Genomic DNA, 25,806 nt, shown 5'->3' on the forward strand with positions numbered 1-25,806 from the left:
AATTTTTTGATGGTGGTAAGTGGGGCTCCCAGATATAGAGCATTAAATGGTCAAGGTGTGACAGGATCTTCAAGCAGAGAAGGGTAGCAAGAGAAGGATCTTTCTTAGCATTCTTAAAATCCCATAACAGCAGGCTGCAATTTTACATGCTTGCTCTTTAAAATCAAGATTGCAGTCCAGCCATACACCCAGACTCTTAATTTGTTCTTTTGGAGAAGGTGGTGTCCCCAGACAGCTAGGCCAAAATGAGCCTATTCTCAGCATAGTAGAGTTACCCAGAAGCATCAGCTCAGTCCTAGCTCCATTGAGTTTTAAACAAGAGCTGTCCATCCAACTCTACACTTTTCAACGAATAAGGCTAACCCCGAACCTGAGTCATCCAGTTGATTGAGCTATACCACCAACTGGGTATCATCTGTGTAGGTGATGATCTGAATGCAAAAGGTGTTACTACTTCTGCCAGGGAGCTCATATAGACATTAAATAGAGTGGTGCTCAGGGAAGATCTCTGAGGAACCCCACATCTAAGGGGCATTCGCTTTGAGGTGATTTCCTCTTCAAAGACTACAAAAGATATGTCCTTTAAGAAGGACTGTAGCCATTTTACCACTGTGCCGACAACTCCTGCCTTCCTAAGTCTTTGAATTAACAGATGATGGTTCACCGTATCGAAGGCTGCGCTGAGATCTAACAAAATAAGATCAGCATAGCCCCCTCCATCCAGAACTTTTCTTAATTCTTCCACCACTGTCAAGAGTGCAGTTTCTGTGCCTTGCTGTAGTCTGAACCCAGTCTTTGAGGGGTGAAGACGATTAATATTTTCAAGAAAGGTTGCGAGAGTATGGTTTACGTGCTTCTCAGCTAATTTACCACTTCCTGGTATAGTGAGATGGGGGCGATAGTTTGGCAACACGTCAGGATCTAGGTTTTTTTTTTTTTTTTAGGAGTGCTCTAACCATTGCTTGTTTCTATCGGGAGGGCCCCGTTACCAACTAAGCATTTATCACATTTAAAATTACTGGGGATACAGTCTCAGAAATTGTTCAAAATGTTAGGGGGGCAACATCTGAAGATGCTCCAGATTTAAGTTGACTAAGAAACCCCTTGAAGGGAGCTCAAACTCAAAAGGGGGATAGCCTTCAACAGGCAATCTCTATATTGGGCTGTCTAGTCAGGAGGAAATAAAGTTTGTGAAACAGTCCCCTTGGGGAAAGGTGAAGGAACAAGGAAATAAATATCTCCATTCGACATAAGGCTGGGTCCTTTATTTTTCTTCACGTATATCTGGCTTTGGAGGGCAGCCCCAGCCCTAATATCCTCCAAATCCCACCTTGTTTGTATACACATGGAGCTGAGATACAAACACTTTGCTTAAAACCTTACAGTCAGTGCTTAGCATTGATTATGGATAGTATGAGTTTCTCTGAAAGGCATCCTGATAAAGTTTCAGCAAATAGACCATAAGAGGTTCTCTGGCTGTACAGGGAAGTGTACCAATCAATTTCATGGCAATGTAAATTTCAATTTCGTAGCCAGTTTGGGAGCTAACATGTCAACATAAATTAAGAAGAAATCTACCAGCAGTCCATCACGTCTGGGCTTCTCCTTTCCCACAGTCATGATTGCATACTGGATCTTCACAACTGTCACAGGGGTCTCTTGAGGAGCCATCTGTGTTGGCTACAGTATTTCTGTAGTGGTTGTGTGGAGTATTCTCAAAACTCATCTTGCAATTCATCCTGTTCCCCATACAATTTCGAGTAGTAAACTGAAACAACGTAATTTATCTCTTCTTGAGCATACACCACCACTTCTTCTCCGTTTCAGATACTCATAATTGGTGAACTCTCGAAATCCGGGTACATTAGCCACGCTAGTAACCTCCTGGTCTTTAAGAGAAGACTAGAATACAACCATTCTAACCACGTTTCCTCCTTTTATATTCCTTGTATCCACGAGTCTCAGTCTTTATAAAAACTGAATTTAACCTTCCCCTTTCACAGTGGAAGCTATTTGATATGAACATATCCTTTTCTAACTCCTTTACCCATGTTTCAATACCTTCAATCATGGATTACATATGTAATCATAAAAGTTTCCATTTTTGAAAGTATTTCCGGACAGAAATCGTCATATAAAATATTCCCATTCTATTTTGTGATGTCAGATTGTACCATGTAAACCAAACTATGAATTCAAATCGGCTTGAGGCAAAACCTTTATCTAACGCAGAGGTACTCATAGTACGCCCGCGGGCCGGTGGCGGCCCGGCAAGCCTTCCTTGGCGGCCCGCCGGACCTTGCAGACATGTGCCAGTTTAAAAAAAAAACCACCGGCGTTGATGCAGCCTGACTCGGAGAGGCTCTGCTCTAGGGGGGCCGGGAAATTCCAGCCATAGAGTGGAGCTGCAGGGGCCTCAGAAGAGGTGAAACAGAACAAAGCCTCATTAACGATTTAATGGTCTTTTAAAGACCTGTGAAATGCTCCGGCTGTGTGCGCGGCAGGCACGCTGACTCATCCCGGGCTGCCACAGAGGAGGGGGGGGGGGGGGGGGGGGGATTGTTGGACAATTACAGTGATCAGGACAAACCCCGTGACTGATTGAACCGAGCCACTTGGAGATCACTCTGCGCAGCCTCAAGTAGCATTTGTTTTATCGCCACTGAAGGGATGAAAGTCTGAATCAGCCCAGCCTTATTTGGAATCTCTGCCCTGCGGATTACACCTGATCTCTGCTGCAGTGGTCCAGCCAGCTCTCGTGCACCCTCTACATTAGGGAGTCACTAATAATGTGCTGCAGATTTTGGGAAAACTGGGGAAGGTGGTTCGATGTGTGCAGCAAATAGCTCTTGCTTTTCGTGATATTTCTAATAGAATTAATACACCTTGCCTAGACAGAGATAGGGAGACAGAGATGGAGAGAGAGGGCAAGGGAGGGAGAGACAGGGGAGGTTGAGGGAGTGAGAGAGTTAGGGGAGGGCGAGGGAGGGAGTAAGAGAGGGAGGGGGAGAGGGGGAGTCAGGGGAAGGCGAGGGAGGGAAAGAGAGTCGGGGAGGGAGAGAGAGGGAGAGACAGGGGAGGGGAGGGAGGCAGAGGCATAAGGAGGGAGGGAGACAAAGGGAGGGAGAAAGAGGGTGAGAGGGAGAGAGAGGGAGGAAAACAGGGAGAGAGAGGGAGGGAGACAGTTAGAGAAAGGGAGGGAGACAGAGAAAGGGAGAGAAAGGGAGACGGAGAGAGGGAGGGAGACAAAGAAAGGGAGGGAGACCAAGAGAGGGAGGGAGACCAAGAGAGGGAGGGATACAGAGAGAGGGAGGGAGACAGAGGGAGGGAGATGGAGGGAGGGAGGGAGGGAGGGAGGAAGTGGGAGGGAGTGAGGGAGACAGAGAGAGAGGGAGAGAAAAAGAGAGGGAGGGAGAAAAAGAGAGGGATGGAGAGAAAGAGAGGGATGGAGACAGAGAGGGGAGGTAGAGAAAGAGAGAGGGAGGAAGACAGAGAGAGGGAGGGAGGGAGACAGAGAGAGGGAGGGAGACAGAGAGGGAGGGAGGGAGACAGAGGGAGGGAGGAAGACAGAGAGAGGGAAGGAGACAGAGAGAAGGAGGGAGACAGAGAGAGGGAGGGAGACAGGGAGGGAGGGAGACAGGTAGGGAGGGAGACAGGTAGGGAGGGAGACGGAGAGAGTGAGGGAGACAGAGAGAGTGAGGGAGACAGAGAGAGTGAGGGAGACAGAGGGAGTGAGGGAGACGAGAGAGGGAGGGACGGAGAGAGAGATATGTGTGTATGCTCGGTCTGGTGGCTCAGTGGACAAAGACATCCGCTGCCAGGGCATGTGTTCAACCTCATGGTCACAGTTTTTTTTGTGTCTCTAGCCCCGCCCCCTCTCTCACTGACCACGCCCCCACCGGTGCGGCCCTCGGCCACAAACTACACTGTAAATTTGGCCCCTTAGAGAAAGTTTGTGAGTACCCATGATCTAACCTAACAAGAAAAACAAACAAGATTTATTTAAGGAGTTCTAGAAGCTGTATCATGCTTTTCAGGGTCAGTTGGCTAACTAAGGGGTCCATTAGGATGGCAGTCGGACAAAGTCCGTCCACCATCCTGTCGGGGGCCGGTACCATTCGCCACAAGGGCGGAGGAACCGTGCCCCCAATTAGGATGCACCCGCGACAGTGGCGGGTGCATCCCGCATTTTTCACATTGCGGCGGACGGTGCTTAAAGCACCGGCCGCCGCAATGGTAAAAAATGCTTGTTGTGCGTTTCACAGCACAACATGACAGGCACCACGCGGTGTCTGCCATGTTGTGCTGTGAAACGCAGGGGGGTACGATAGGTACACCCCCCCATGTGCCCGCAACGGGCCCCCAAAGCAGGAACCGTATGCCTCCGCCACGGAAAGGCATTCTTCCCAGGCCATCCTAATATGGCTGACGGTGTCTGATAGACACTGCCACCATATCAAGCCTTTTGCGACCGCGGCGGAAAAGCGGAGGACGGTCTTCCCCTCCGCCACGGTCTCCCCCGCCATTGTAATATGGCGGGGGGAAGAAAAGTGGCGGGCAAGATTGCGGACGGATCGCCACCGCCTACATGGCGGTGGCGATCTGTCCGCCATCCTAATGGAGCCCTATTTTTTTTCTGTTTCATGTAGCAGGGGTCCGTGCATACTGCTCTACTTTTCTTCAGAGTATATTCACTATTTTCTTTCATTTTCCTGGAGGTAGGGAATTTTTCTTTTCATTTAGACACGACTATTAATGGGAAAACACAGTAAAATGCCTCAAAATCCAGCCTTTAATGAGCCACCATGCAGTGCAGTAGGAAGTTTTCAAATAGGAAAGAAAAGGAGAACTCTATCACCAACATATGTGGATTAGAATTCTCCTCTTTAACCACCACAGGAGGTTGTTCTGAAGAAGAGGAAACCATGTATTCCTCCACCTACATGGTAGATACCAGCTCCTGTGTCGGCAGATCGTGCCAACTACCCACGCCCAGAGGCAGGTCCAGATCAAGGAATCTTGATCTTCCAACCCATCCTCGTACAAGGAGGTGCGCTCCTACTCTTCATCAAGATACAGATTCCCTTAGGTACAGTTTGAAGTGGTCGACACATGGATCTCACTAGTGGACAATGTAGTAACATTATCTGAAATGATGATCAGAGATACCAGGAACGTCAAAAGGTTCAAACCAAACCTCACCTGCTTATTATTACACGAAGTGACTCCAGACTCTGCTGCCTCTCTCAGCTGGCCATGAACGGCCCAAGAGAGGAAACTGACTATGAAGTCAACCAATGGTAAGTAATTTACGGACTTGTAGCCATTTTAAAGTTCTTTTGGTGTTGCAAGAAACAATAGATTGCTGCAAGCGACAGCGCATCTGCTGTCTTAGTCGAGATCCAACCACCTTATTTCAATCAGGAAAAGAAAGTGGTCATTCACATACCTGAACTTAAAAACCTCGAGTTACTTTGAAACTTACCTATACTATCTGAGACCTTTAAGTGAAGAGAAATGTATACCTAAAATTCAGATAACTAATTCTTCTGGTCTGGTTTTAACTTTTGCAAACAAAACAAAAATTACCCTCCTTTGAGAGCACGCCCTCTGTATTTGGGAGATTGGAGGTTAAGAAACAGTGACTCACTTGACACTGTTTTGCTTGAAAACAATGAGATCTAGAAAACTATTTCTCCGTCCCACATTGCAGGCACACTATGTAAGAAAATGTAAAGAGACTCTGGATTTAGGTCTGAGGCGCAATTCATAGGACATATCTATCTACTAGTTGCTTCTTGCATCCTATTAAATTGGAAGTTAACAAGATAAACTGTAATGTTTCCCCCAAACTATAGGAGAGGATCATGTCTTAAATATTGCACAAATGAAGCTATCTGTAAGTTAAATATTTTTTATTTTAGCTTATTTTATCTTTGTATGGCTACTGGCTGAAACAGTGAATGCATTTGAATTTGAATAGATAGATATGCCATGGTGGAGGGTGGATACCAATATGGCACTTAAGACCCGGGGATCTGCCACAACACACCTCCACAGTGAATAAGGTGTAAAAGGTGGCCACCAGAAGGGTAGGATGGAAAAACAAAATGATGAGGTATACAGCCCTCTAGATAAACAAGGGACAAGAACTGAGACCACTGCGTGTGCAGTCCGACAGAACGAGGGAATCAGAGGGTTTAGAATAGGACAGACAGAGGTGACAGAAGAAAAACTATCCCTATATGCTGACGACGTCCTTCTGTATGTTACACAACCGGATATTACCATACCTGCGCTGTTCTCAGAACTGGATCGCTATGGGGCCAATGCGGGCTACCAGATCAACTGGCATAAATTGACTCTTTACGATCCCCAAGGGGGGGAGGTGTGGCCCACGCTGCCTGAGAGGCTACAAACGACAAGAGAGGGGCTTGTCTACCCTGGGGTATTTATAATGACCAACAGTGCCCTTTCTTATGAAAGGAATATTAACCGAATAGTAAGCAACTTCACTGAGGACGCCGCACAATGGAAATTGCTCCCCCTGACGCTACTGGGCCGGGCAACGATGTTTAAAATGATTTCGCTTCCGAGATTCTTGTATGCCTTCCAAAATGAATATTTTCCCCTACAGCGCCGGGTCTTCCGGGAAATCCAGGCGGAATTGAGGGCATTTTTATGGTTGGGGAAGCAACCCAGGGTGGCGCTTTCGACCCTGCAGAGACACCAATATAATGGAGGGATTTCACTGCCTGACGTAGAGGCTTACTACTGGGCAGAACACTTGGTCTCCATAAATGAATGGATACATGCCCCGGCCACACACCCCACATATGTACTAGAAAGACACACCATGGTTACCCACAAGCGTATACATTATCTACACGGAGGCAAGGGGAGGGCCAGACTGCTGCCCGCCACAAGACTCACACTGGGGATCTGGACGAGGGCGACAAAGGCGATAGTGTGGGAACGCAAACCGGCTAAACAAACACCGCTATGGAAATGCGCCTGGTTGAAGGAGCTTAGGAAACTGAAAGGGTTCCAGAGATGGGATGCCATTGGCATATCGACACTGGGAGATGTGATAAAGAAAGGGGGGCTACAATCCTTTCCCTCACTGCGACAAGACTATGGGCTCCACCGCACACAATATTTTAAGTATCTGCAATTCCGACATGCATGGAGGGCGGAGAGGGCTTTGACGGAGGCACTCCTGGACTATGCTCCACTGGAGGGCCGTCTTTTACAGGAACGGATCCCGGGTAAGGCAGTGTCCCTAACGTATAAAACCATAATGAATAATAGGCCAGATAGACTTTGGAACCTCAGGGCCACATGGGAACGGGATATAGGGGATATGGATGAGGTAGATTGGGATGCGATCCTGATGCATCCGAGGGAGGTGGCGGTTAAATCTCGCCTAAGGCTGATCCAGTTTAATATCCTTCATAGGACCTACTTTGATAGAGTGCGCCTGCTTAAGAATGGGAGAGTGATTGACCAGTGCTGCTTGTGGTGTGGCCATGACAGAGGGGACTTCTATCACACGGTCTGGTCATGCTCGAAAATTCAAATCTTCTGGGGGGAGGTCCTGAAAGAGCTAGGAGAGGTGCTAGAGACTGCCCTACCTTTAGACCCCAAAGTTGCCCTCATGGGAATGATGAATAATGTGGATTTGGCTCGCCCCCTGCTGATTTTCCTGGTGCCGGCCTTAATGGTGGCCAAGAGAGACGTGGCCCGGAACTGGGGGGCACCTGACATACTGCATCTGGAGGAGTGGAGGAGGGGTATGGACCTATACTGGTGGCCAAAAGAGTCACGTATAAGGGGAGGGGGGTGCCCAAAGAAGTTCGGCAGGGTATGGGGCAAATGGCGCCGATATCATGGCCTGGATGGAGGGCTCTGAGATGATAAGGAGTCCTGGGTCCCTGATCGCCATTGAACGGAAATGGGGGCGGAAGCTGGGGCTAGTATCAGTGTGGATTTGGGTGAGGGACTTGGATGAACTTTCGCAAAGAAGAGCCTATGTCCTGGCACAAGTGGTGGGAGGGGAGGACGGGGGATGGTGTGTTGCTCGATATTGACATGCTTGTTGTATATTTTTTGCTTTGGAAAAGTCAATAAAAATGTTTATTAAAAAAAAAGAACTGAGACCACTGCAAGGTATTGACCGATGGGGTATGAACGGAATCTCCTAATTTGGAGATATTTGAGGCCCCAAAGACTGATGCCCTTCACTTAGCCATGGGCCCACATAAGTATTTCAATGCTTAAGAATTGCAGATCTTAGCAGTGCTTTTGATCTCATTGACCATTCAATCCTGTGGCCAACTTTGCTTAGCCTTGGTGCATCCAAAAGAATTATTTGTTTTCTTGCGAGGCATTATAAGATGTTATCAAGTGAGGTGCGATATGGGCAGCACGCTGAATGAATGCACACCAAATGTTGGCGTGAAACAAGGCATTCCCCAGGGCTGTGTTCTTGCCCCACTCCTCTTTTCACTGTTTATTAATGAGGTGGACAACGTTTTGCATCTGGTTCAAGCTGATGTCCCACAAATCTCTAGTAGGGCTATACAAGTCTCTATAAGCAGACGATACTGTATTGCTTTCTAGCACATTGGTAGGCTTACAGCAATTAATTGACAGTTTTATGGATTTTATCAATTTAAAGAAACTGATAATCAACAAAGCCAAGACATACTATGGTATTCGGGCCTAAACTAAAGAAATGTAAAACTGTAGATATTGTTAAGACTTTTTTCTACCTGGTTGTAACTTTTTCAGGTAGTGGAAAATGGTCACATGAATTAACTAATATTCGAACCAAGATGGAAAAGAGTGCATACTGGGTTTTTAGATTTGTGTCAAAATTAAGCAACCGTCCAGTTAAGGAAATGTTAGCAATTTATAAGGCTAGATCCGTTGCCATTGCCTTATATGGTGCAGGGTGTGGGGCTACAATTGTAGTCAGGTAATGCAGCGCCAAGAAAATTCCTTTTTAAAACGTCTTTTAAGTTTACCTTCTTTGGCATCTACTGAATTAATGCATCAGGAAGCAGGATTACAGTACCTAGCTGACTTGGTTGCTCTGTGACAGTTGCTGTTATGGAGGTCAATGTGGGCCAACAATGAAACTAGTTTTACCAAATCTATTATTATGGACTGTTTATTTCTGGCTAAAAAAATGGTATTCCCTGGTTAAGATACATCAGTGACACTTAAAGCAAACTGTTCAATTAATCAATTCATTTGAACCCTGCGCAGGTATTACCTTAATTAAACAGGTAATTATGGATTCCTTTCAAAAACTCAAAATAGAAACTCGTTTGAGATTGGCAGGTAAACAATTAACTTTTATATTCTATCAATCAATGCAATCTAGGATGGGATTTCAAAATTATTTGACCCAGGTGACAAAGTCAACACATCGCTTTGTATTGACTAGGCTCGGACTAGGAATAGTACATCATCTAGTTGCTTTCCCTGTAATGAAATTATGCCCTCTAGATTCTACCCCCTGCCCATGTGACGGGCTGTCTAAGCAAAGCCCAGTTCACGTTATACTTTTTTGTCATTTTTACTTGTATTTTAGGCGTTATTTTCTAAAACTATTATTTTAAAATCGAAACGCAAGATCGCACACAGCTGTACTGAAATTACTAGTTGACCTTAATGATTGTGAGCATATCTTTTAATGTGGCGTCATTCATCTTAAAAGCTATGACTGTAAGAAAAAGCATTGTTCTCCGACAAATAATATGTATTTGAGGAGTATGCGATGTAATTTGTTGCTAAATCCATTTTTAAACGTATGTTTTTATAAAAATATATTTTTACATTTGTAATTGCTTTTATGGTTGTTTGCACATACCGTTTAAAGCTTACATTGAATTGAATTGAATTGAATTGAATACTTAAGAATCTGATATGCCTGGCATAAGAGTGAGGAATCCCAAATAATAGACTACGCCCGACTGAAGCACAGAGTTTTCAACAAATGGTCTGGAAGGCAGTCTCCATGACTTATAAAACACTAACTAATAAGACCACGTAAGACCTAGGAAAAGTGAGGGCCAATTAAGTGACACATTTGGGAGAATTGGAAGACTCACACTGGGAGGAAGCCCTGCAGTGCACACAAGAAGTTGCTATCCGAACAGGTTTTTGATTAAAACAAAGAAAAGTGCATCAGGTCTATAATACCCAAAGTAGTCTTGGGAGAATGGGGAAAACAGTATGATTTCTACCTGAGGAGATGTGGGTTGGACAAGAGATTTGTCTACAAATGTTATGGCTTTGCCCACGAATGATGAACTAGTCAGATAAAACCATTAATACTTGTATAATATAAAGGGAGTCACACTAATACCACAGTCAAACGTGCAACACAGTCATTTATAGCCTAGGTCTAATGTTAACGGGACATAGCCAGATGTTAGGGTAGTCTAGAGATTCCGACCCTGGCACATTGGCCACCTAGAGTATCAGGCTGCCTTAAGAAATACAAAAACAAATTAGGGACTCTGAATGGAATACTGCAGAAGTAATGAGGATTATACTGAAATTATATTAAGGATTAATATTAACTAAGAAAGGACGCTTCCCCTCCCCCATTATAATTGCTCCCAGATACGAAGACACGATGATATGGGTTTCAGTGATCAATTTATGTCTGTAGTAGTTATAATAGTTGGGTAGATAGATACAGTTGACCAGATTTTGGTATTTTCTTTTGCGTATTGTTAATGAATTATTATCTGAAATTTAAATATAAAATAAAAAACAGCTGTTCCTTTTCAGTCAAGTTATGAGCTGGGAACAGCTCCAAAATAAGCCTCATCAAGATTGCTGATGGCTCCTATTCACTCCTTGATGAAGGGAACTCATGCTTACCCTACTATTATTAATGGGGGTGACGGCAGCATCGGACGCAGTTGATCATGATAGGATACATGATTATTTTAGGACACGCAGTTGGCAGGGTATGCTCAGACGTGAGTCCCTTGCTCACTTGGCCACTGGATTCAAGATAGCCAGGCTGATGAGGATTATGAATCCGAAACCGGTCCCAGGATGCTTGTTTCCGGTCCAGGGAAGACATGGCTTGGCAGTTCGGGCTGGACTGTTCCCATGAGGCACAGGGTCAGACTGATTTGCATATGGCCATGTCTGAACTGGGGTGGCTGAGTGAGCTAAAGAATGGTGATGGATTAAACCCAGATCAGTTGACTGGGGGTGAGTGTTTGATTTGCTCAAACGCTCCATCTATCATCCCCTTTTGTATCGCTTTGTTCGGCCTAAGTTGGCAGGGTATGCTCAGACTTGAGTCCCTTGCTCACTTTGCCACTGGATTCAAGATAGCCCGGACAGCCTTTTAACCCTCACCACATGCAGAAGAGAAATACAAACATGAATGAAAAACCAGAAACTAGAACTCAATTCCTAGAAAACAGAATTCTTCGATTTTTTTTTTTTCTCTAACCAAAACCGAAAAATTACCTTCCAGTTGCATGGCACACCACAGCAGAATCATTCGTTTTACTGGTCGCAAATGACCCGATTCACAGAATCGGGCCATTTGCGACCAGTAAAATGCCTTTTGGTATGTTTGAATTCCAATTTGCGATTCAGTAAGATGTTACCAAATAGTAATTTGGAATTGGGAATGCATTACAATTTGGTATTAGGAATAGGCATGTAGAGGGCGTCCCTTACTAATACCTGAATTGCAGCGGTTATTAGTAATGTTTTGCGACTGAAATGCGGGTGTAAAACATTCACATTTTACCATCTACTTCAAGTAGGTGGTAACCCATTCACAAACATTAGTAATGTTTTACCACACAGCCCCCAGCGTTTGTCACATCCCCAGAACACGCCCACAGCACAACGCAGACACGCCCACAAGGGACTACTTTGCTGGCACGGTTCTTTTACCTTTTAAATGTATAAGGTGGGCGTCTGCATAGCCTATGTCCTTCTGCTGCAACTGGCCTTTCCAACGCTGTATTGGGTGTTGTGATTAGTGCTGTGGTTCCTGAGATTACCCACCTCAAAGGTTTGGGCTCTCTTTTTATTATATTAGTATGGATTTATTTTAAAGGTTTTCTATAGCGCTGGCTAGGCCCAGAGGTATCAGAGCGCTTTACATGAGTATCAGACCATAGTTGCAGGTTACATCGATATAAAGGTTACACAGTTGTTAGAGGATGGCAACAAAGTTACATGTAAGGTTGAGATAGACAATAAGGACATATACGTAAGGGAAGAAGTAGGCAAGGGGAGAGAGTCAGGGGAGGGGGGGTAGGAGCAGGGGAAGTAGACAGAGAGTGAAGGAGGGAAAGAGGAGGGGAGGGTGAGAGACACAGCATGGAAAGAGGGGGAGGGTGACGGGGACACAAACCGGAAGCCGAGTCAAAGCTCCGTCCAAAGTCCAGTAAGTTGTGATCCCAGGGGAAGTGGTATCATTTCCCCATCTCTGTTGCGAGAGGTTCCCTTTACGCAGTGGACTCTCTCAGAGGGGTCTCTGAGACGCCAAGCCCTACATATTGGATCCTTCCCAAAAAGGGGAGAGGGAGCGCTTTGGCAAGGGGTGCCATACAGAGATAAAGGGAACTATCTCAGACCTCCGCTAAGTGAAGAATCCCTTAACACTGTGGACTCTCTCAGAGGGGTATCTGAGATTCCTGAGATTCCAGGACAGGAATGCTAGGATCCTTCCCCAACAAGGGGAGAGGGAGTGCTTTGGCAAGGGGCATATTCAAGGAGGCCAATTATGGCCGATTTCCGTTATGTGTGAGGTCCCTAACACACTGGACTCTCTCGGAGGGAACTCTGAGACTCAGAGGCAAAAATGTCGGAACCCTCTCTAACAAGAGGAGAGGGAGTGCTTTGGCAAGGGGCACAATCATTGAGGCCTATAAGGGACAGTTGGGGTGTGGGGGGGGGGCCTGTACAGCGGACAGGATGCAAGGAGTGCTATACATAAGGTTCAACATAAATAACAAAATTACATCAGTTACACGATTACATCAAATACTAGGAGAACATTTCAAGAGAATAGAAGATGAAGTAAAAGGATCTAAGAAGGGCAAGAGGTTATAGATAAATATATGCGACACATTGAATAACGAGTAGGGAAGAGAAATAGAGCGAATAGGGGCTAAGGGGGATTGAGAAGGGAGAGAAAGAGGGGGTAGACGGGGTGGCAGCGGGGTCCCCTCAACATGCGATCAGCACAGTCTCTGACCCGGGAGGCGACCCGGACTGCCTCGCAGGACTAGCGCACTCATCCCCGGTCCCGCTTGACTCCACCGGCCACGTCCATCCACAAGCGGAGCCTCCTGCCTCGTCTCCTTCAGGCAGCCAGCGCGCACACCTCAATACTCGATCTTAGGACTTGTGACGATACCACAGTCCTCTGCATAGGGTACTGTTCAGTTTGGATCCTGGCGAGAGAGGGGATCCCAAACGGAACACATTACATTAAAACAGTCCTGGACTCAAGTGTCAGTCTCATCTTTACTATGAGATCACTAGACTGGCTATCCCTAGATATATGATGCACATACATGAGTGACTGCATCACTTACAAGACACTGTGCATGGGTACCCCAAAGTACTTTTGAAATAAACTGTGCATAATGAGTGCCTTGCGGGAGGGACTAAAGCCCTACAGGGGAGTGTTCTCTATGTTTGACCTTCCTCAGATCAACGAAACTTCCACCATATAACACACTATCTTCAGTAATGGCCCTAAAAGCTGCAGCTCTCTGTCAACTTAAGTACATAACATGTAATAAATCACCACAATGCACTAAGTAGGACACAATTTATTTTTGTCGATGGCTCTCTTTATTTATCACTAATCGTTGTCATTTCTGTGATTTAAAAAAAAAGCAAAAATCTGCATCCAATTTATTTCTCATCTCTTATTCAGTTATAAAGTAACAACTGTATGGCTTAGTTTTATCGAGCTGAATTAAATTTTGGGTTAGTTTAAAACCAGAAAATAGTATACTTTGTTAAGTGATTGCCCTTTTTATAACTTTGTCTTATCAAGCCAGGAACACAGGTAAGTTCAGTAGGTTTTATTTAACATCAATGGCTGAACCCCAAGCACAGCAGCTAACAGTATCCAGAAGAACAGCCAACTGCCAGTATTGAAATGCCAGATACAGAGCTCTCACGCAGTAAGAATCTGTATCCTGGACCTTCCACAAACCAGCATAGGCATAGAATACTACATTGGTTTTCCATAAAATAAAACAAACAACCAATAAAGAAGTAAAAATAATAGAAAGTAATAAAAGAGAAAAAGGAAAGAAACAGAGAGAAAGGAAAAAAAGGAAAAGTACCAAAAGAACAGAAGCAAGAAAAGAAAAAAGAAAATAACAAGAAATGCAAACAGGCATAAAATGCATAAAGTATAAAACAGCATGTTTAAAATATAAAACAGCATAAAATGCATAAAATATGAAACAGTCCTCTATTTCCTATACCGTAAAGGTATGCACTTAGCTCGAGCACTGCGCCTCAAAAGAGACTGGCCCGCACAATCTTCAACACCATCAAAGGCTTCAACCTTATCATTATTACTGTCACTCTTCCCTGCACTATTTTCAAGAGCACAATGTTTCACTAGAAGGCACTTGTTCCACCATTGTCCGTTAGCTAGCTTAAGAGAATCCCCATTTACATAAATAACTCTCATAGGAGGACTACATTTGGAAGATCCCTTCCTCACATGAATGGGTTTCTTAATACGGGCAAGATCACCCAAACGTATCTCCAAATCTTTGACCTTCTTGGTGAAATCAAAATATTTTTTTTGTTTATTCTGAACCAACTCAACTCGATTTTTTAACACTGTTGTCAGACCAATGTTCCCCTCTAATCCATTTGCTCATCCAACCAGGACAAAAGGCAGCAGCTGCTCTTCGACCACGCAATAATTCAAATGGTGATACATCAGTTGTTGAGTGTGGAGTGGTGCGGTAAAACCAAAGCACGCTTCTTACTGAGTTACTAACAACACATTTGTTAGCAAGAACCCACAGTATACACTCCCCCAACACCTTGTTCATGCGTTCAACTTGACCGTTTGTCTGAGGGTGATAAAGTGTACTCTTAAGGTGCTTTATGCCACAATTATGTAAAAAATCTTCCACTTCTCGGGCAATAAACTGAATGCCGTTGTCGGTCACTAAAAATTTCGGAAAATCTTCCTTAAGAAACACCTCATTAAGAAACTCAACCACAGTTCTAGATGACTAGAACTTTTCCCCTGTCTGGAAAAAAGCAATTGTAACACCTCTTTTTAAAAAACCCGCTCTAAACCCTTCAGAGCCAAAAAACTACCGTCCTATCGCCTCTCTCCCTTACCCTTCCAAAATAATTGAAAAGGTAATGAACCAACAGTTGTCGACTTTTATTGATCAGAATGGTCTACTTGACAACACACAGTTTGGTTTTAGGAAGGGCCATGGGACGGAGACTGCCCTGATAAAAGCTGCCGAGGAGGTCAGGATAATCATGGATAAGGGTGGTGCAGCCATCCTGATACTCCTAGATTTATCCGCGGCCTTCGACACGGTCGATCATACCATCTTGATCGACCGTGTCGCCGCCCTAGGCATTCAGGGCAGGGCAAGAGCAACGTTGACATCTTTCCTGGCCAACTGAGTACAGTCCATTAAGATGGGATGCTTCTGCTCTCCTGATTTCACTCTCCCGTGTGGCGTTCCCCAGGGCTCCTCGCTAAGTCCGACACTTTTTAACATCTACGTGTCGGACTTGGCGAGGGTAATCAAGTCGTTCGGTATTGATCTAACATCTTATGCCGACGACACACAGCTGGTCCTGGAGATACACAAAAACGGAGAAGCAGTGGCAGCGAACTTTCAGGAGGGCATGAAGGCCATCAGTTCATGGATGAATCGGAATTGCTTAAAGCTAAATTCCGACAAGACGGAGGTGATGGTTTTTGGCGAACTAACTCCGTCTTGGTCTCCGGTCTGGTGGCCTTCGGAACTGGGAGCTCCCCCACCACCTGTAGCCAAGGTGAAAAACTTGGGCGTGCTTTTCGATAATAAGCTTACGTTTCTAAGCCATGCCAACGCTGTGGTGTCAGCCTCCTTCTTTACCCTGAGAATGGTGAAGAAACTGCTCCCATTTCTTCCCCCAACTGCAGGTAAAACCTTAATGTCCTCCCTGGTGTTATCTAGGGTGGATTACTGCAATGGTCTATTGCTTAGCGCACAAGAGCAAGTTCTGAGCAAATTACAGCTTGTCCAGAATGCTGCTGCAAGGATTCTCATGGGTATACCCAAGCACGCTTCTATCTCTCCCACAATTCGTGAGCTCCACTGGCTACCAATAAGAAGCCGGATAAAGTTTAAGGCCATGTGTATCATTCACAAGGCCTTGAAAAACAATGGACCTGATTTTTTCAAAAGAGCATTCAAACTGTACAAACCCAGCCGAACACTACGTTCTTCCTCGGCCCAACAGCTCCAAATCCCATGCACAAAAAAAGTATCATGGGGAGATAGACGTTTTGTAGTGGCAGCATCAAAACTATGGAATCAGATCCCTTCCTCTGTCAAAGATCAATCCTCACTACTCTCATTTCGCAAACATCTCAAGACTTGGCTCTTTAACCAGTAAGACGTCAGTGGAACCCCTGCAATCTGCAAACTCCAGCGCCGAGACACCGAAAGGTATTTGCGCGCTTTAGAAATTTAAAAAATAAATAAATAAAAATAAAATGACACTTCTCTGACAAATTTGACCTCTGCCCACTTTCAATAGTAGTCCATGAGAACCAAAGCAAATTTCGAAGACACATCAAGGGCATGGAAAGGACCAACAATGTTGAGCCCTAATTTTACCCATGGTGCAGATGGCAACTCAATAGGAGAAAGGGGAGGGGTACACAGTTTGTCCACTTTGTCACAACTGGTACAGATTACACAAGACTTAACCAAATCATCATCCTCTCTGTCCATAGACAGCCACCAAAAGGAAAGACACAACCTTTTTTTGTCATAGTGGTACCTAAATGGCCTTCATGAGCATGTTTGACTAAAGTACTTCTCAAAGAAAGAGGAGGCACCAATTTGTCTCCCCTTAATAATAATCCATCTTCAATGGTGAGTTCATCAGCCACTTGGAGAAAAGTTTTGAATTTCGGAATTAAGGTTTATTTCTTTAGGCCACCCAATCTCAACATAACTCATGACCTTAGCTAAAGAAACATCATTCCTCAGAGCTTTACGCCACTCAATCTCTGAAACTGCACATAACTGTGGAAGGTCAACAGCCGCCACAATTAATTCTTCCTTGTCCTTTTCACCTACACCCAACTCATTCTCAATTATGTCTGAGGAACGAGAAAGGAAATCTGCACACCCATTCTTGTTACCAGGTAGGTATTCAGCAGAAAAATCAAATTGAAGGAGCTTGGAGGACAAACGAGCAAATCTTGGAGTAAAGATCCTGACATTTTTCCCACTGAGAATAAAGACAAGAGGTTTGTGATCAGTTTGTAAACGGAACCTTTTTCCCCAAATGTAATTCCTGAATTTCATTACAGCCCACCAGCATGCCAGCAACTCCTTCTCTATGACCGAATACTTCTTTTCAGCAGGAGATAAAACTCTGGAAGCAAAGCCAATAGTTCTAATCTCTCCCTCTTTCTTTTGTGAAAGAACGGCACCTTATCCCACATTACTCGCATCTACTGTGAGTGTGCAGGTAAGAGAAGGATCATAGTGTTTGAAAATTGTCGGAGAAATGAGTTGTTGTTTCACCCACTCAAAAACCTTCTGGCATTCATTATTCCACTCAAAAACAACCCCTTTCGTCAACATACATGATAATGGTCTTAATTTACTTGCAAATTCTTGTATGAAACGCAAATAAAATTCGCACAAACCAGGAAAAGACTTGAGGCCTGCCTTATCAGAAGGAGGTTTAGATTTTACAATGGAGTCAACTAAACTATTTTTAGGTAAAATCCCATGTTCATTTACAACATGACCTAAATACTCAACTTCTTTCGTCCTAAAGACACCCTTATCCCTGTGTACCACCACCCCACTCGCCTGGAACCTTGACAAAACTTTTTTGAGAATGGGATCATGAGTAACATCATTAGGGGCAAAAACCAGAACATCATCCTGGAATACAGACATTCCATCAATTCCCTTCAACATGTTGGACATGAGTCGTTGAAACACCGAGGCCGCTGAAGATAGTCCAAACGGCATGCGGACATACTGATATGTTCCAAAAGGGGAAATAAAAGCTTGAGATGTCTCAATTCTTGGGTTAATTCTACCTGATGGTAAGCAGATGCTAAGCCAGGTTTTGTGAATACCTTAGCATCTTTCAAACCAGCAAGCAGCTCATTAATATTTGGGAGGGGATGGGAGTCCACCCAGATTTCATTATTGAGGCATTGAAGTTCAACACAGACCCTAAGTTCACCATTCTGTTCCCGTGCTACTACCAGTGGAGACAACCAAAGTGACGACTCCACTGGTTCAATGATATCTTTAGCACATAATGAGACCAGCTATTTCTCAAGGTCTTGTCTAGCACTAAATGGAACGTTTCTTAGTTTGTGTTTGACAGGCTTGGCATTATCTTTCAAAATGATCTTGTGTTGGAAATCCTTTATTCTGCCAAGCTCCCCAGAGAAAAGATGAGGGAATTGGTTAGTCAAACTTTCAATGTCAGGGCAATCTCTTATTGCTAGAACTTGTTCAGCAGTTCCGGGTCTGAGCACCATCCCAAACAACCCCAGGTGAAACCATCCCAAAATATTTAACTTTTTATGAGCTACGTACAATTTCCCTGCAATCCTCCTCCCTATGAATTCCATTACATCTTCAATATACCCTGAAAGTTTATTTCACGACCTTCGTACGAAACAGCCTTGCGATCTGGTGGAAGAAGGGGTCTATTTGGCCACGTTACTTTATATAACTCTGAAGTGATCATGGTGTTGCTCCTGAATCAACCAAAAGCTTAAGTACCCGATCTTCTACAAGAATTTCAACATAAGGATCTTTACACATTTCTGGATTTCCGACAATAACCCCATCATCATGAACCACCACAACCATCTCACTAAGATCTTTCAGTACAGATTTGTCATCAACACAGGCCATTCCTTCATCAACCACACATTTTACAGAACTAGGTTGATAAGACATTCTTCCTCTGTTAGTCTGATACACTTTTGCGAAATGACCAGTCTTGTTGCACAGTCTGCAAGTAACACATCTTGCTGGACACTTATTCCCCTTCATGTGATTCCTGTACCCACATTTGTTGCAGACATTCCCTTGACGAATTTTTTTTTTTCTTTATCAACAAAATTCGTACGAGATTTCTCAGTAGACTGGACGACTTTATCTTTGTTTTCTTTTGCTTTAATGGCGGCAACTGCTTCAATGCTTTTACCTTCTAGTTCTTTAGCTGATAATACAGAAGTCTCAATGCTTGTTGCCATCCTAATAGTTTCCTCCAGGCTGGCATTCCTCATAGAGAGAAGTTTTTGTTTAATATTTTTATTGGAGCAATGGCAAATGAATTGATCGCGCACCAGTTGGTCAGCGAAATTTTCAAACTGGCATTCAGCTACTAACCTTCTCAAGGCAGTGATGTAACTGTCAACATCCTCTCCTGTATTTTGTGTGCAGAAAAAAATTTGTGACGAAGAACAACAATACTAGGTTGCACATCAAACCTTGTTTGCAGCCTTTTAACTGTATATTGATATTCATCAAGAATATTTTCACCATCAGCAGTTGGCGCGGGTAGATGTTTGAGGATTTCTCTACCCTCAAACCCCAATGAGTGTAAAAGTAAATACTTCCTGCGTTCATCTCTGAACCTGATAGCACCAATTGCTCCCAAGTAAGTCTCAAAACCATCAAACCATTGCTTCCACTTGATGGGCAGATCACCTGGTGTTTCATGGAACGGAGGAGGAGGACGGGGACTAACAGCTTGAATGTTAAAATACAATAAATTTTTTTTTTTAAATATATCCTATGTAATATGTAATTTCAGGTACACAAGAGCAAAAGCTGAGTTTGCACTAACACATTATACACATAATAATTAAGTTTTCCGAGAGAAAAATGAATGAGAACCACAGAAGTAGCCTAAATCTTATGGTCTAGTAAAGATTTCCTTATAAAGTCAGTATCCCTCTAATAATTCCTTGTTAAAAATAAATTTCCTCCTTTTTTAAATATGTCCTAGTTACTTTTGTTTATTTTCCAAGTGATAAAACAAAAGCAAGGTTGTCTGTCACCATGTGCTGGCACTACATAAACACTGGTGTGATGTAATAATCAGGCAGAGAAAAACTTCTTCGAGCTTGACTTTGCAAAAAAAAAAAAACACTCTCCACTTTGACGTTATGCGTTTCACCCTGGAACGCTAATTCGCTCGAACGCAAAGTACAGACAACACAGGTTGCTAAGGCAACACTCTTCACTGTGACGTTGGGAGCGAAACTGCTCCTTGTGTTTCGCTCTAGAACACAAACACCGAAGAAAGAGGAAGTGTTCTTTGTCTTCCAACTTGTTGACGTAACAGCGCGATCAGCGTAAGACAGACACCGATCCAATCTTGCTGGCACGCAAATCGCCGACTATGCGTTCCACTCACCACTGACCTTATTTCTGCGCTGCTCTGCTCACCGTTGGCCTCATCTGCGAAAATAGGCCTTCGGAAACTCCTTCATCAACAGGCGATCATCAGACGACACACTCTGGGGCTGCATGCAAAGGAAGCCACCTTTGTCTTATAAACAGCCGATCCTTGATGATATCCGCAATAATCTAAATTGCTCGTGGGTCCGGCTAGGTGGGTCAGCCTTCATAGCCAAAAAGATGTCTTATCAAGCCAGGAAAACAGGTAAGTTCAATAGGCTTTATTTAACATCAACGGCTGAACCACCAAGCAGAGCAGCTAACAGCATCCAGGAGAACAGCCAACTGTCAGTATTGAAATGCCAGATACAGAGCTCTCACGCAGTAAGAATCTGTATCCTGGACATTCCACAAACAAGCATAGGCATAGAATACTACATTTTATTTATTGATTTGTCACAAATCTAGAACCCTATCTAAAAACATACGACACACATTACGTACATCCTAAGCCTTGACAAGAGCACACCCATTTGTGCCGCCAACAACTTTCACCAGTGGAATAGTCAATGTGTCATTTAGTGATGTGGTATCTTCAATGCACCATAAAAATAAATCAAACAACGTGCAACTTTCTCGAGATGAGAGCAATAAATCTGTTCAATCTGCCCCATCCCTATAAAGATCCAAATCTTCAAGAGAGGGAAACTGCAATTTGTAAGCCTCAAAATCACACCTTCACCTAATCCAGGTGATATCACAAACAATAATCTCCGGGTCAGTTGCTACGTCATCATACTAATATCCGTTTTAATGGTCAAGGGACGGTTCTTTCTAATTGTAGCAGTAATCTTTCATGTGATGTGGCGGGGTCTCACCCTTTAGACTATCTACTTCTCTATTAATTGTTCTTCTCAAGGCTGACCTTCAAGCAGCAACTCAAAATTACATTGTAATGGACTGCTGAGACGAGGAAGGGAGTCCCACTGTTGCTTTTCCACAAACTATATTTGAAATTAAAATATTGGGTATTCAGTTTTACATATATTTTAAAACGAATGTGTAGGTTTCCATTCTGCCCACAGTTGTGTACTTTTGTAAAATGGGTGTACAACACCACAGATGCGTTGAGTCATGGGTGGATGGTAATTCTCTGATTTGAAATTACTTGTTACATTGTAAAAATATTATTTTGATAAACAGCCTTCACCATTAGAAGATAAACATGAATTAAAGTTGTTTTGAAAACAAAATTGTTAGGTGCACTTTTACTAATGACAGCTCCCACAAAAATGTATTTGTGCGTCATTTGAACTAACTATGTACAATAGGTCTACTCATGAGAAAGCACAATTTCATTAAAATGCTTCTATTTTACATTGCAGGAACAAGCACAGGCCATCTGCAAAGTCCTCGCAGCAGCTTTTGATGCCGTGTTAACATCAGAAAAGACTTGACTTGTTTTCCAGATGCCTTTTTACCCCACAGAAATAATTGAAAATGTTCTCTAGTTCAGAATTCATGCTTTACACAGATTACCATTTCATGACAAATAGCATGCAATGTGTGAGCAAGAGGCGTGTACAGATAGAAAGAATCACAAAGGAATCGTTGAAATGCTCGCATAAATGGTACGGATCATGTTTAGGACACGAAGGACATGCTCACCAACTAAATAAATGAATTAATGTAATATGGTACTTTTTCCACCTCGCATGCACCGATTAGGCACATTGTGGATGCAGCCTTTTTATATTTTTGTAAAACCTATTCAAGCTAAGGACATTGTGAAGGTTAACCGTGAACATTTGAGTGGGTTTGTATTGTTTTTGTTCGGTTTTATTGGTTCAGTGACGAAGATAACTTTGCCACTTACCCAGCCTGATGAATCATAAGCAAGCTCTGTGTTGAGCGTATGAGTGTAGAGGATGCCTGCATTTAATACCAAAATATCCTTGTATCATTTATAATGCTCTCAGGTACGGTTTGTTTATCTGGTACTTAATAAAGTGACCTTTCCTTTCATAAACAAATGCTTGTACAAAGGTTAACAAACGCATTTTGCACATTTATCTCATACTCGTATGGCCTAATTTTGTACTGTGTAATAAAAAAATGTAAAGGATAAAAATGAGTTATTAAACATTTTTCCCAGAAAACAGGCTGGTGGTTACTTAAGGTATAGGCCGTTATTAAAAGCTGCTGTTTTCATTCGACATGAGCTTTTGCATCGGCATATACAGTTTCAGAGCATTTCATTAGGGCATATTATCAAGGGGGTTTATCTCCGCTTTTTTGGCTTTAAAAGCCAAGAAAGCGGAGATAAAATTATCTCCCTATTACCAAGCTGTCGCTAACACCAGTTAGTGACAGCTAATAGGAGATAGCGACCATCTTGGGCCCGCTTTGCATGTCAGTGATATTTATCACTAATGACATGCAAAGTGGGCGTGCCAAGATGTTAGTGACTGGAAACAGTCCCTAACATCGCTATCTCCTATTACCAACTTTTGGAGATATTCGCACTAAGCGCGAATATCTCCAAAAGCTAACACCTGCCCTGAGCAGTTCTTAGCCATGTTATCCAATGGGAGGTGGATAACATGGCTAAGAGCATTTGCTCGATAATGCATGAATATCGCTGACTTTTCAGCGATATTCATGCATTGCGGCCGTTTTTTATCGCATTTGCGATAAACCTTGCTAATAGCAAGGTTTATCTGCGATAAAAATCGCCGATGTGCTGCGATAATTTTTGTCTCTAAACAAGTTAGAGACAAAAATTATCGCTAGTTGTTGGTAATATGCCACTTCATTTTCTACCCTCCTTGTGTATTGCAACACGGTTTTTGTTAGTAGAATTCCGACTATGTGTCTTGTGCAGGAGATTGTTGTTGCACATTGTACCACGAGACGCAGCGGAAGAAAAACACGATTTTCGTTTCAAATGGAAAATATTCTCTTGCAACAGTAGAAAATAATATGCTCTTCACAAGGGTGAGTGCTTAAGGTAACGGGGAGAAATGTAGATTGTGTTCTTATGGTTAGGTGCCCGAGTACACTGTAGTAACACAAGGGGGCATATTACCAAGCAATAGCGATAATTATCGCTATTGCTTGGTTAGAGACAAATATTTACCGCAGCGTTGCGGCGATTTTTACCGCAAATAAACCTTGGTATTACCAAGGTTTAACGCAAATGCGGTAAAAATCGCCGCAAAGCATGAATATCGCTGAAAAGTCAGCGATATTCATGCATTAGCGAGCTAATGCTCTTAGCCATGTTATCCACCTCCCATTGGATAACATGGCTAAGAACTGCTCAGGGCAGGTGTTAGCTTTTGGAGATATTCCCGCTTAGCGCGAATATCTCCAAAAGTTGGTAATAGGAGATAGCGATGTTAGCGACTGTTTTCAGTCGCTAACATCTTGGCACGCCCACTTTGCATCTCATTAGTGATAAATATCACTGACATGCAAAGTGGGGCCCAAGATGGTCGTTATCTCCTACTAGCTGTCGCTAACTGGTGTTAGCGGCAGCTAGGTAATAGGGAGATAATTTTATCTCCGCTTTCTTGGCATTTAAAGCCAAAAAAACGGAGATAAACCCCCTTGATAATATGCCCCAAGGTTCTTGGTATGTCATTGTTTGTTCCCACATAGTATGGCTTTGACCCTAAATATTAAGGGGATTATTTACAAGAAATTGGCATAGGGAAGCGCCTCAAGTCTTCTTGCTGCGCTGCCCTACGCCAATTTTAAAGGGAAGGAATGCACCGTATTTACAAGATACAGTGCATGCCTGCTCTTTCAGCACGCACTTGTGCACATTATGTAAGGTATGCACCAACGGAGGCACCTTTGCACCATGGTGCAAGGGTGTTTGCGTTGTTGGCAGGATCATTCTTCCTGCACAGAAACAATCCTGAAAGGTGTTTTGCAAGGGTGTTTGCGTTGTTGGCAGGATCATTCTTCCTGCACAGAAACAATCCTGAAAGGTGTTTTGACACATCCCCAGATGTATGCCATGTTGTAAATCTGGGAATGTGTCAAAATCTATGAGCGTTGCGTGGGAATACCCACTGCAATGCCATTGGAATGCCTCTGACTCAGAGTAAGGCAAGGCAGCAACTGGTGCTGCTCTGCCTTCATACCTAGGAGGCCCACGGGCAAAGAGGCTTTGCATGACCTTGTAGATATGAGTGTGCAAACTGCGCCTCCAGAGCGTCATAAATGAGACACTCCACCAGCGCAAATGTGCTACAAGGGACTTGTAAATAAGCCCCTAAAGTTTGATTTTTTTTCTGTTCTTCGGATTATGTAAGGAATATGTTTTTTCTCTTAGGACGTGAGGCCTGGAAGAGATATAGCAGGCTCCTTTATCTAATGTTACCTAACTTCTGTCACATTCTTTCTGGTGGACACGATCTACCTGCAGAATCCTCACCCTTGCATATCCCTCAGGTGCCAGACTGGTACAGAAACATTTGCAATAGCTCTTAGGTGCTGTAGTATCCACATGCTCCATTACGAGGGGACCAGGTTCTTGAGGACTTCATCTGGGCCATAGAGTGCCAGAACCAGTGCCCTGCAAAACACACAAGATGATGGACGGAATGTTGCACAATGGCAAAACATTCACCCCAGTCACAGATCTGGGTTTAATCCATCGTTATTTTGCTCACCAAGCCACCCCAGTTCAGACATGGCCATATGCAAATCAGTCTTGACCCTGTGCCTCATGGGAACAGTCCAGCCCGAACTTCCAAGCCATGTCTTCCCTGGACCGGAATCAAGCATCCTAGGACCGGTTTCTGGCTATCAGCCGTCTTCAGCCAGAATAGCTTGACTCCAGTGGCGTAGTGAGCAAGGGTCCCACGTCTGGGCATACCCTTTCCCACGTAGGGTGAACAGCAAAACACACAAGATGATGGATGGAATGTTGCACAATGGCAAAACATTCACCCCCAGTCACAGATCTGGGTTTAATCCATCGTTATTTTGCTCACCAAGCCACCCCAGTTCAGACATGGCCATATGCAAATCAGTCTTGACCTTGTGCCTCATGGGAACATCCAGCCCGAACTGCCAACCCATGTCTTCCCTGGACCGGAATCAAGCA

General features: G+C 43.8%; 1 protein-coding gene across 1 annotated transcript in view; it reads left to right on the forward strand.

The window, feature by feature from the left end:
- ITGB1BP1 (integrin subunit beta 1 binding protein 1) overlaps window positions 1–22,843 on the forward strand; it is a 327,961-nt gene extending 305,118 nt beyond the window's left edge. Inside the window, exon 7 of the mRNA XM_086926363.1 lies at window positions 22,070–22,843. Within this exon, the coding sequence (XP_086782489.1) occupies window positions 22,070–22,141 (72 nt within the window). The 3' untranslated portion in view covers window positions 22,142–22,843. The remainder of the gene's footprint in view (window positions 1–22,069) is intronic.
- Window positions 22,844–25,806: the final 2,963 nt, after the last annotated feature.

The sequence above is a fragment of the Lissotriton vulgaris genome, chromosome 6 (assembly GCF_964263255.1).
Source record: "Lissotriton vulgaris chromosome 6, aLisVul1.2, whole genome shotgun sequence".
NCBI lineage: Eukaryota > Metazoa > Chordata > Amphibia > Caudata > Salamandridae > Lissotriton > Lissotriton vulgaris.